Source organism: Austrofundulus limnaeus, unplaced genomic scaffold (genome assembly GCF_001266775.1).
Source record: "Austrofundulus limnaeus strain Quisiro unplaced genomic scaffold, Austrofundulus_limnaeus-1.0 Scaffold84, whole genome shotgun sequence".
NCBI lineage: Eukaryota > Metazoa > Chordata > Actinopteri > Cyprinodontiformes > Rivulidae > Austrofundulus > Austrofundulus limnaeus.
In genome coordinates this window covers 1,009,094-1,022,205 of record NW_013952486.1, presented here as the reverse complement: position 1 = coordinate 1,022,205, position 13,112 = coordinate 1,009,094, and the positions used below count along the sequence as shown (strand labels likewise).

Genomic DNA, 13,112 nt, shown 5'->3' with positions numbered 1-13,112 from the left:
TTTATTTATTTATTTCAATTTCAGTCATTTTACATAAGTTATCACTTCTTTATCTCATGAGCAAAAACGCACATTTCACTACATCCCAGCTGCAGCGACGCACACGCACGCGCAGGACGTTCACACGCCGTACGTCAAGCACACGAATATGGCGGCACCTCTACGCTCCTCCTTCAGGATTTGCAGCCCGCTGACCGCACACTATCACTGCTGCCGCGCCAAACTGCGGATGCACAGAAAATTCGAGAGTCAAAGAAGACATCTACATCACTCAGCGACAAGGTAAAAAGGCACTGCGTCCACTGTCCACTTTCAATTTAACAGCGGTGACAGATGAGAAGACGTTTCAGGCACCGGCAGGACGTAGTGTCACGTGACGGAGGATGGCGYTTGATGGCAGGTTAATGTACCCGGTAGAGCGCGCCGGTTGAACGGTCACTGGGCGATATGAAGGTTACCCAGTGTGTCAGAAGCATAACTCATCGAACTTACTAAGGTTGTAGCTCCTTGGGAGAACACGGCATTCGTGTTATGCTTGAGAAGGATGGGAAACGGCTGAAGATGCCACTAGGCTCATATAAACCTCAGTTATGGTAGGGTGCATTTTTCAGCACAACACCGGTGCTGTATTAGCATCTGGCTTTAGCTAGATGAGCTTGTCACTACTTGTTACATAAATATTAATAGCAGTATGTAGCTTAAAAATTAATACATAACGTATTCAAATCAAGAACACTTTAAAAAGGAAACTAGAGAAATTAATTTTTCTGTCAAAATTGAAGATTTTGTTGAATAAAACAACACTCACTAAAACTAGCAAAAAAGTAATTAAAAGCTATATGTAGCAAAAGGCTAGCTATAAACCAAAATTTGAAATTTTTAAAATAAATAAATAAATAAATAAGCATCAAAGTAGGCTATCAAAAAATCTACCAGTAGTTAAAATCTAAAGCAGATACAGCGGGTAAAATAAGTATTGAACACGTCACCATTTTTCTCAGTAAATATATTACTAGAGGTGCTAATGACATGAAATTTTCACCAGATGTCGGTAACAACCCAAGTGATCCATACATACAAAGAAATCAAACCATAAATGTCCAGAAATGAAGTTATTTGTAATAATGTGGAATGGCACAGGGAAAAAGTATTGAACACATGAAGAAAGGGAGGTGTAAAAAGGCATGGAAAGCCAAGACACCAGCTGAACTCTCTCAGTAATTAGAAAGCAAGCCTGGCACTTGTCAGTGCAAGTTAATATCAGCTGGTTCAGTCCCAAATGATGGCCAGGTATCACACAAGAACCATCTGATGATGGGTAAAAGTAAAGAGCTCTCTCAAGACCTTCACAACCTTAGTGTTGCAAAGCATAATGATGGCATCGGTTACAGAAGAATGTCTAAACTTCTGAAGGTTCCAGTGAGCACTGTTGGGGCCATAATTCAGAAGTGGAAAGAACATTATTTCACCATAAACCGACCACGACCAGGTGCTCCTCACAAGATTTCTGACAGAGGAGTGAAAAGAATTATCAGAAGAGTTGTCCAAGAGCCAAGGACCACTTGTGGAGAGCTTCAGAAAGACCTGGAATTAGCAGGTACGTTTGTTTCAAAGAAAACAATAAGTAATGCACTGAACCACCATGGCCTGTATGCACGCTCACCACRCAAGACTCCACTGCTGAAGAAACAGCATGTTGAAGCTCCTTTAAAGTTTGTTGCACAACATTTAAACAAGCCTGTGTAATACTGGGAGAATATAGTCTGGTCAGATGAGACCAACATTGAACTGTTTGGATGCCAGAATACACATCATGTTTGAAGGTCAAATGGCACTGCACATCAGCCCAAAAACACCATACCAACAGTGAAGTTTGGAGGTGGGAACATCATGGTGTGGGGCTGTTTTTCAGCATATGGTACTGGCAAACTTCAAATAATTGAAGGAAGGATGGATGGAAAAATGTACAGAGACATTCTTGATAAAAATCTGCTTCCATCTACCAGGATGATGAAGATGAAACGTGGCTGGACATTTCAGCAAGACAATGAGCCCAAACACAAAGCCAAGGAAACTCTCAGTTGGTTTCAGAGAAAGAAACTAAAGCTGCTGGAATGGCCCAGCCAATCACCTGACCTGAATCCAACAGAAAATCTATGGAAAGAACTAAAGATCAGAGTTCATAGAAGAGGTCCACGAAACCTTCAAGATTTGAAGACTGTTTGTGTGGAAGAATGGGCCAAAATCACACCTGAGCAATGCATGCCACTAGTTTCTCCATWCAGGAGGCGTCTTGAAGCTGTCATTGACAACAAAGGCTTTTGTACAAAGTATTAGATAAATTTCAGTAAGTGTGTTCATTACTTTTCCCTGTGCCATTCCACATTATTACAAATAACTTCATTTCTGGACATTTATGGTTTGATTTCTTTGTATGTATGAATCACTTGGGTTGTTACCAACATCTGGTGAAAATTTCATGTCATTAGCACCYCTAGTAATATATTTACTGAGAAAAATGGTGACGTGTTCAATACTTATTTTACCCGCTGTAGCTAAATGCTAACTGTAATAAAAGGCTGAAATCAAAATTTGCAAACCACTAGTGAAAAAGCAAAGAGTAGCTAAACACCTGATAAAAGCTAAAAGTTGTCAAATCTAGCAAAAAAGTAGCAAAAGGCTTAACTTAAAGTCAACTCAAAACTTGACACAGCAAATGGTTAGCTGATGCTGAATGTATTAAAAGGCTAAATCAACATAGATCTGTGTTATCTAGTACATTTATACAGAATAGAAAGTAGCTAACACTAAAGCAACTATAGTTAATTAACCATTAAATTTTCAACACACGTACTTGCATTAAAAGCATATATATCACATATAGCACATATATATAATAGCTAGAACTCATTAGCTATTGCTAACAGTGTGAAAGTAGCTGATTCATCACCAACACAGTCTGGGTGTTAAGAGGTTGTGCAACATTTTTGTTTTAAACTTTGCCATTAACTATTAGTCACCTGTGTCTGTTAATATCTCATAAACTGCTGGATGGATTTTAATGAAACTTTCAGAAAGTAATCGCTGACACAATAAAGAGCGTTTGGAGCCATCTGTTGGTGACAGAAATGTACCTGGTTTACCTGTTTTGTGTGACCAAGGTGACCCGGGTGACAAACTTTATGTTGAACTCCAGGCATACAGCTGTGGTGATTTCGGGAACGGAGTTGGCCCGACAGCTTCACAGAGAAATCCAGCGCGATGTGGAGGACCTGGTGGCTCAGGGTAACCTGAGACCCCACCTCGGAGTGGTCTTAGTGGGAGACGACCCGGCCAGTCGAACCTATGTCAGGAACAAGACCCGGGCAGCCAGCATCCTGGGTCAGATACGAGCAGTGTGTGCCTTTCTAAACACTACAAATCAAATAACTGTAGATAAACACATATTTTTAAGCAAATATGGTGCATTTTAATGTCATACTGATGCCCGTGGCTACAATTGAACATACACAATGTTTTGTTCAATGTGTAGTTGTGTGACGTGGGTTTACTTTACAGGTATTTCCAGTGACACAGTGATTCGGCCGAGCTCCGTGTCTCAGGAGGAGTTGTTGGAGCTTATTGACAAAATGAACCGTGACTGGAGGGTCAGTGGCCTTTTGGTGCAGCTGCCACTCCCAGGTGAACACACGTACCTTGATGTAGATTAGATTTCTCTGCAATCTTTTTCAGAAAACATCACAATGGTTTTTTTTTTGTTTTGTTTTTATTGTATAGATCCTCATTCTGTATGAAAATGTATCCATAATGCCTGATATGGCATCCATTCTTTCTTTAGATCACATCAATGAGCGAGCAGTATGTAACGCCATCGCTCCAGAGAAGGATGTTGATGGCTTTCATATTGTGAATATTGGGAAGTTGTGCCTGGGTCAGAGGTCAATGGTACCGGCAACACCAGCAGCTGTCTGGGAGATCATCAAAAGAGCAGGTAGACGAGCAAATCTTACATATCTGTGTCTCTCAGCTCTATAGTTGTTATGAGGAAATTATCCTGTAGAGGGCAGTAGAGAGCAGACAAAGAGGACAATTACAAATTTTTACAATTTCTTTGGCACGATTTAGAAAACAGAGCAGCCTTTTTTCTTAACACTTCATACAGTTTGCACAGCCACACAATATCTTTTGAAAAAGTGGAACACTTGTAACAATTATACTGTACCTAAAACACTTAATACTTTTATTTTCTTCATGGGAAGTACAAGTGAGGTATACAGGAAGAACAATAAAAAACACAACATATACTATAGACTGATGAGCATGTTTATTTTTTATCATGTGCCCTAGCAAAAAATAAAAAATAAAATAAAATAAAATTGAGTGAAGTACGTTCCTGTTTTTCCTACTACTGAGATCACCAAATAGTTATGAGGACAAATGTGACCCCATCATATTGAAATGAGGATTAAGTCCAAAAGTGGTTTATGGAGAAATAGGCAAATATAGTGTTTTGACGAAAATGTTAACAAAAATTGCATTTTGTCAAAATATAATGAATAAAAGCCTTATTAATGTATCATTTGAATGAACTGTCTGAAATTTAATCATAAAACAAAAATTTGAAGCACTTTTTTGAGCAGTAGCAACAAAAAACTGATTTTGAGGAAAAATGCCTTAAAATTTTGAGATTTTCCCTGTGAGCTAGCAAAGTTTTGTTTCTTTTTAGCTGGGAAATCTCAATATTCAAATATAAATTGAGGTTTCCTCTTTATAAGGACATCAAAAATTCCTCATTAAAAGGATGTAAAATTAGGATTCAGACCAAATATTTATGTATTATTGTAAGCAACAAGACAAATTAAGTTATATATATGGATTTAATGATGACATCAGAATGATCCAGTTATCAAAATGTAGCTTTTAAAGCCAAGAATCTGAAAATGTAATTAGGTCATTTTGACCAAATTTGACTTAATCCTCATTTCGATATGATGGCTCACAAATACTGTTAAGCTGGTTTTGCTCATAAGATTTAATCAAAGTCCACAGCTTTGATTGCAAGGCATCATGGGATGAATTTCTCAGCATGCGAAATCCATCCCTGAACAGATGTTACATCATAAAGTGATTTTGAGCACCTGTGGATCAGYGGTTAGATCAGTCCTCCAACAAGAGAGCCTGAGGTTCGATTCCATCGTTATGCAGTCATTATGAAACCTTATGAGATCCGTTGGTGCCTAAAGTAGAGAAATGTGTTTTGCAAACACTGACATTGTTCTAACAGTTGTGTAACTCTGAGCTTGTGTCTTGTTACATGGGGTAAACTTTTGCTAATTGTGGATTTTTTTTAGTGCTTATGCAATCATGATACAATGAAAAACCTCTCTTTATATTGCTTAATTTAACTGATCCTGTTTTGTAACCTTACTAAAACAATTCCTCTGTGACTTTCCAAAACTGGGAACCTCACAGCTCTGAAAGGATGTGGAAAAAAGGATGTGAATTTTCTAAAAAACAAACAAAAAAACAAAAACAAACAAAAAAAAACAAACAAACAAAAAAAAACAAACAAAGGCAGTAACTATAATCAAGGCTTACAGTTCATTAATCTGGTCTTATAATAATAATTTCCCAAAATAGTCAGCGTACATTTTCAAGATAGCACTTTTCTTTGTGATGGCTCGATGTCGGTTTGAATTCTGGTGTTACCTGTAGTATTTATAAATACTACAGGTTGTAATTGACAGTTTTGACTGGGGATGGTGACTCACCGACAAAACCCAAAAGGGGATGATGTTGTCTGTCACCATGRCAGGAAATAAAAGCTGGCTGCTGACCAAGAAAGTTCAGTTTAAGTAATTATTGTAAAGAGAGAGATGCTGGTAGGAGTTTAAAAATAAAACCAAAAACTAGCATAGTTCTGATTAAACGGTCCTCAATGCCAGATAGTTGAGATAAGACCACCAGAAAGCAGGAAGGAGCATTAAGCTATTTAATGAAGTGCTAAACTGATCATTATTTGGTTTATAATAAGTGTAGACTATGTGAAAACAAGATGGCTGTTTTTAGTTTTTATCAACAAAAGCAATTTTTGCAATTTTCTACTCAGTGTTCAAGCATTTTATTTTATTTTATTTTTAAATTATGTGTTGAGTTATTGGAAGAAGAACTGCAGAAGTTGATTGACTCAGTGTTTTGGACATGCTACGCTGCGGATTTGCAGTAAAACCGTTATTTACCTGCACCAAAGTTGTGCTAATACACTATCCAGGCTTTGTGTTACACCGTCAAAATCATTACACACATCTGTAGAAGTGATTGATTCAGAAGTGTTCTTTAAAAGTCTGCACTAAAATATTTGCTCAGACTGGTTGGAAACGTTCAATTTAGGTTTGAATATAAAGAAAAAAACTTGTGTACAGTYAAACAAGTATACCTTTTTAAAAAGTGAAATGATAAATTGCCACTGAAAATGATATTTTTATTGTAGTTATTTTGTTTTTGCAGGTATTGAGACTGTGGGAAAGAATGTGCTGGTTGCCGGTCGCTCCAAAAATGTTGGAATGCCCATAGCAATGTTGCTGCATACCGATCGCAACCATGAACGCCCCGGAGGTAAGTCAGAGTATTAGCGTGTGCACGTGTCGTCCTTTTTTTTTCCTGTCCTTTCCACTGATCAAAGTCATGTAGCATCAGAAAAAAAAGATGATTTATACAAGGAAATGAACATTACACCATCCTGGATTCTCCAAAGAAACATTTGATTCTTAGAGATTCTTTTAACAATGACTGATTCATTTAGACTTTAACGTGTCCTCGCCTTATCCCAACAAAGAAAGGGGAAAAAAAACCAAAGTTGTTGGGTAAGAAAAAGGAAAAGGGAGTGTGACAAATCGCACAGGGTGAAACTTGTGGCATTGTGAGAAACAGGTCAACCGTTTGTGAGTGTTGGAAAAAAGAATTTGATTTCAAAAGCTATTTTCTAGTTGGGTTAGGCAACATGACATGCAGTATTTTCTGTGGTAAAGTTCATAAACGTTACAGATTAAATAGATAGATTTCACAAAAAGCCACGTGTGAAAATCTCTTGCTGTTTCGCACAAGAGGATACAAAAAGTTAACAGAAAATCACCTTTAAATCTTCATCATAGGTTTGAATTTCATAACCAGTTGGCTCATCAATTCTTTAAAAAAAAAATCCCACCCTTTCTAAGAAAATCAGCCCAAGAATGAAGAAGAGAAGACAAAATGTGTGGAAATCCTCCTGTCTTGGCTTGTTAGCTATTTATTAAACCATCAGGTTTGACTCTTGAGTTCAGCCAAAGAATTTGTTTTAAAACTACCAAGTTTTAAACTTTAAATTCATATTTTTAGATAGTACTCATAGTAGATAATTTTATCATTGTCACTTGTCAGACAATGCTTTCACTTGTCTTTGTTTATTCTAATGTGTGTGTTTTGGCAAAACTTCTGCTCTCGTGGCTTAAAGTCTCAGCAACAACAAACACATAAAGATTAAAAAGTGGTTGCAGGTCAACATTTTCTTTTTCTAACTCTGCCGAGTAATCAAGGAAAGCTTTTCAGGTTTATTCAGCTCGCTGTCCGTTATGGGAGTTGTGTCTGGCTTCGTTGAGTATCGCTGGTTTCTGGCAACTCCTCGTCTTCTCAGGAACTTGTTTATGCGGTGCCACCACTTTTTAATGAAGCAGTAAGTAAAATTCCAGTTGGAAGCTTCAAACACGAGTTTCTGTTGTTTTTTTTCTTGCCTCGCCTGATGAAACACCCAGCAGTTAGTGTGGGCGTTTTTACATTTATCCCTTTCGTCAATATGTGTCTCCCTTTTGAACATGTGAGATCAATTTTAGAGGGTCCTTTTTTGAAATTAATACATGCATTTGAGTTTTTTTAACATGTTGTCACAAAAGACATAGCAGGTGTTGGAAGCCTTATAATTTAGAAATACAGTATTACCTGGGGATTTTGATTGTACACCTACACATGGCATTTAATGAGGTCATTTTGGGATTAAAAATGAACCACATCAAATTTCAAATGGCCTAAAGACTCATCGGTGTTGTTTTTGAAAACTGGAAAGAATTTAGCGCAGCAGCAGTTTTTTGCCAGTCCAAAAAAAAAAAAAACTGGTTTAGTCCTAGGCTGTGTTTTGTAAGACACTTTTCCTCTAATAAATCCATCAGTATGTTGGTGTGGATGTTAGCGAAGTGGGCCTGATGAGATATATATAGACAGATTTCATTCACAAGTTAATTTACTCACCAAAATCCCTTCAAATGCACACTCTGGCTGTGTCTCGATTCATGGGTTGCAATCAACGTAGACCGCGGCCGACGTTGGCCACAGTCTACGTGGGCCGTAGGCCGCTCGTGTCGGCTGCATAAACGGTTGTGAAATGAGACGTTCTAGTCTACGGAAGACGTTTGCATGACCACGCTCTACCTTGTTAATATGGTGATAGTTTTATATCACAAGTTACAAGTAAATAAAAAGCATTAATAATTTGGGTTTAGCTCCAGTATCAGTACTTGTAACTGCATTTTATTAAACATCTCAATGCAGCAAAAGTCTCTTCAGCTCAGTTGTTTAAATTACACAGTTCAGTCCGTGATAAATTTCCAAAGTCTCTCATAAAAAAAAGTCTGCCGGAAAATAAAATAAAAAAACCTTAGCCGTCTTTGTTTCTCTGTTTAATTTGCTGACAGCGCCATGAATTCTGGGATACTGATGGCTGCGTAGAATCCTCAGATGCAGCCGACGTTTTGAAGGTTTTGTCGGCTGCATGAGTAGGCGCTCACAAATTTGTACAGCTTACGGTGCGGGGTAGTGACCTAAGCGGCTGACAAATGCGGCCAACTGAGACACAGCCATGGCATGCTGTTAGAATAAAGTGTAACACACAGTCTCTTCTTACAGTGTCTGTTTACTGGGATTTCACCATAATAAACCAACACAAATTATTACTTCATTGTCAAGGGGAATAACACGGTTTTCAAAACAGTGTTGTGCATCAAGTATGCATTTCACCCACCGCCTTTATACCAGAGATTTAGTTTAAGATTATCTTCCATACTTCCATTATGTCCCACTTATTCCAAGTTGAGTTGTGGGAGCAACAGGCCCAGACCCCTCTTTCCCCAGCTACCTCTTCCAGCTCTTCTTTGGGAAATCCAAGGCCTTCTCATGAGACATAGTCTCGCCATTGTGTCCTAGGTCTTCCCCCGGGGTCTCCTCCCAGTTGTGCATGCCCGAACCACCTCAACTGGCTTCTCTCAATGTGGAGGAGCAGCAGCTCTACTCTGAGTTTCTCTTGGATAGCCGAACTTGTCACCCTATCTCTAAGGGAGAGTCCAGCTGCCTTGCAAAGAAAACAAATTTTAACCACCCATACCCCCGATCTTGTTCTTTCGGTTACTATCCAAATTTCTTGGCGATAGATGAGGGTAGGAACATAGACTGATCTGTAAACAGAGAGCTTTACCTTACAGCTCAGCTCCCTCTTCACAACAGATGGTACAGAGTCCGCGCTACTGCAGTAGCTACACCAATCCATCTGCCAATCTCACGCTCCAGTCTTCCCTCACTCATGAACAAAAACCCCAAGAGACTTGAACGCCTAAGATTGTCTTATGTTGAGAAATGGTGAGTTACAGCCATTTTGCTCAAACCTTGAAAATAAAGTTATGCCCACTTTCTAGTAGATGTCATGCTCAGAATTCACGTGAATGAGTCACAGCTACTACCACACCAAATTTGAGCCCAGTCACTGTGAAACTGATGAACTTATCTCTAGTTTTCTGTTCGCTAAGACGGCTTTGCTGTGGGGCTCATCTTCAGTTTGTTAGATTCAAAAAGTGAGTCAGTTGTAGATGTAAACCCAGTGATTACTTCATCAAAAAAATCATAGATTTGCCAGGTGGTTCATGAGATATTTTGCTAACAGACACACAAAAAGCACTTTTGACTTTCAGCAGTGGGTGATAAAAAGCTGAGGCAAACTGAACCATCTGTTTTCATGACACACAAAGGACATGTTCCCACAGTGTTTTTCAAAAAACCAATTTCTGTCACCACAAATCCATGTCACACGGAGAGACACTTCCAGAGGTATGTAACCCCCAGAGGTTTGACGTGCTCAAACTCGCCCTTCCTTCCGTTTTGTTCTTTTTGTTTAAACATGCCTTTCTGTGATCCTTTTTATCTTGTTTTACACCTGTGTGACTTGACTCAGTGAGGTAATGAGTGTTACCTCTTACCTTACACTGCCTTTTTTTGTTTCTGTTAAAGTTTTTCAAGTGACGACATCATTTTGTACCTTTATGTGGAAATATGAATTTTAGAAGGATTGACTGTCACTTTTTTTCTTAAAAAATGCAGAAAATCTAATGAGTGGAGTTCACAGTAAATTTTGCAGTGTTAAATCAACACTTAAAGAGTTGAATTTAACACTGTRTCTGAGTCTATTTGTCTTTATCTGAATTGGTGTCAGTTTAACTATTTCCATAGTGTTAAATTTTCAGAGGACAATTTAACTCTTAACAGAGTTAAAAATTAACACTGATYAATACTGTACAGTGTTAATAAAACTTAACACTTCAAGTCCAATAACTCTGATGAGAGTAATTATGATTCTAATCAGCGTTAATAAGGTACTCCATTGTGGTGACAAATTAACTCTGATTCTCATGCTTTTCAACACTGCATTGAGTTATTGATGGTTAACACTGGAGGTTCATATACCYCCTATGAGTGTTMATTTGTTGATCATTTACTCTTTTGCTGTGTAGAGGGGGTAAAACAGACACTATGAGGTGTCCTTACACAGCAAATTTGAAAGTAAGTTTAACACTTTAGAGTCAAGATCAACTCTTTTTGGTGTAGCATTAACATTACACAGTAGTTTCAGGATAAGTGTAAAGAGTCGTCCTTCCCACACCAGGAAGTACCTCTCACTCATGGTGTCGATTTATGGCCAATAACACAAACTTAAACTTGATCAAATGATAAAACTGAACAAAACAACTAGAGCAACAAATTTTTACTCTCATGAACTTCTTTAATAGTCATAAACATTCAAACACATCATTTCTACAAGATTACCCAGCATTCCTTGCTGTCCGACATGAGGTGGAAGAGGGCGGGGCTTTTCAGAATGCTTTTTTCAACACTGCATGGTGTTATATAACAAAACTTTTAAGTGTTATAAAGGACTTAACAGTGGGTGGAGCTTATGAAACACTGTCCAGTGTTGAGACAACACTGAGGAAATCAACACTGTGAATTAACACCAACACTGGGTGTCAGTTTACTCAGCAAGTGTTAAAAAATACAAAATTACACTAGGTTGAGTTAAATTGTCTCTGAAAGGTTTAACACTGACATTTTAACCCTCTGGTTTTTGTACAAMCAGTAGAAGAGACTGGTTCACTCAGAGTAAGAATGAAGGTTTTTAAAGCCACAGAAACTTTTTGTTTGTGAAAAAATAAGTTTGATTCAACACGAACCTCTGCTGCACTTGATATACACAAACACATAAATGGATAAAGTAATCCAAACAACTTCCTGCTTTTTGCCCGTCAGGTGACGCCACAGTGACCATCGCCCACAGGTGTACACCGAGGGAACAGCTGAAGGAGCTGACCAACCTGGCTGATATTGTTATTGCAGCTGCAGGTAAATAAGAAAACATCAAAACATTTAGCTGTAGCGCTGAACCTGACAGTTAAGGTGATTAGCAATAAATAAAATGCAACAAAAGTTCATTAGAGATTGTTTAAAGCTTTATAACAAATACAAATCATGCAGCTTTAATGGCAGCTGTTAATGCTTTATGTTGAGTCTAAAATATCTTAATTAAATTTCTTGTAACTACTGTTGTGAAATCTTGTAACTGGTAAAGACAGGGATTGTTATGGGTTAAGTAAAAGGAGGAAATGAAGACTTTTACTTAAAGAGGTGTTTTTGGGACATATCCATGTAGGTTTTGTGTGACCTTTCCTGAGTCTTGGCTTGGGTTTCCAACATTTCTCGCTGAGCAGTGACTGTCTGGAGGAGCTGGAATGTGAAACTGTGACAAACCATGTTGCAACACGATGATGGTGGTGCCGGTTTGATCTTTCATCTGGATAAAACTGCCTTTCTCTTCATGATGAAATCTTACTCCGGTGGTATTTAAGTGTGGGGTTGTTGGTTTTATGATTTCCTGTGTCTTTACTGTGCATGAGATGTGCTTTGACTAACGAGGGTCAGTTTAGTGAATCCTTTTAGCCACTTTCTAAACTAAAAGGTAAGGAAGTTCATGCTTGTCTGATTTTTAAGCAGACGCTATGSGGGTCCATGGTCCCAGGTGCCTGAACACCCGAGAACTCGGTGCCACCAAATCAACTCTGTCGCTCAACTCACAAATGCAAATTTCTATAAATGTTGCACGCACCATTTACTGTGAAATAAACACTTTCCAATGTTGTGAGATTTATTTCCTAGAAATGCGGTTAAAACAACAAAAAGTCAACCAAACATAAACTGTTTTTTTTTCTTTTTTTTGGTGCCAAGTTTACAAAATGGCATCTTGTTTTTTTTATGCATACTCGTCAGTCTTTCAAGCTCCAGTAGTGATTGTTGTAGTTTTCCTTTAGAAATTGAGTAAAAAAGCTACGCATCACTGCAGTGAGAACAAAAACATTTGATTTGTTAGTGAATGTGGTCACGGTGTAGGGCTGCACGATATTAGAAAATCTTACGWTGACAATATAAGGTGCAATATGTCTTTTCTTTCTTTTCTGTCCTCACTTTCTAATCTGTACTTCCTACTTTATGTGACCTTTATCACTTTTGGCAATGTCATTTGTGTCTGGTGTGAGCTTTTGTTGCCGTGAGACTCTATCCTACTGACTAAATATTGCATTAGCATGAAAAATGCAACTTCAAAACTCTTTAAATACATTAGTCAACAATTATTGCACTGCAAGCAGTACTTTGCTATATGAATATTGCACACACTGATATTGCGATGACAATATATTTGCAATATATTGTGCAGCCATATCACTGTGGTTGCTAAACCTTCTAACCAGGGGCGGAGCTAGACTTTTTTTTTT

General features: G+C 38.1%; 1 protein-coding gene across 1 annotated transcript in view; it reads left to right on the top strand.

Moving 5' to 3' along the window:
• Positions 1-127: 127 nt before the first annotated feature.
• The window catches only part of LOC106519891 (methylenetetrahydrofolate dehydrogenase (NADP+ dependent) 2 like), a 14,590-nt gene continuing 1,605 nt past the window's right edge, over positions 128-13,112 (top strand). Inside the window, exons 1-6 of the mRNA XM_014011742.1 lie at positions 128-282; positions 3,197-3,381; positions 3,559-3,681; positions 3,839-3,991; positions 6,508-6,615; positions 11,596-11,688. Of these exons, the coding sequence (XP_013867196.1) occupies positions 149-282; positions 3,197-3,381; positions 3,559-3,681; positions 3,839-3,991; positions 6,508-6,615; positions 11,596-11,688 (796 nt within the window). The 5' untranslated portion in view covers positions 128-148. The remainder of the gene's footprint in view (positions 283-3,196; positions 3,382-3,558; positions 3,682-3,838; positions 3,992-6,507; positions 6,616-11,595; positions 11,689-13,112) is intronic.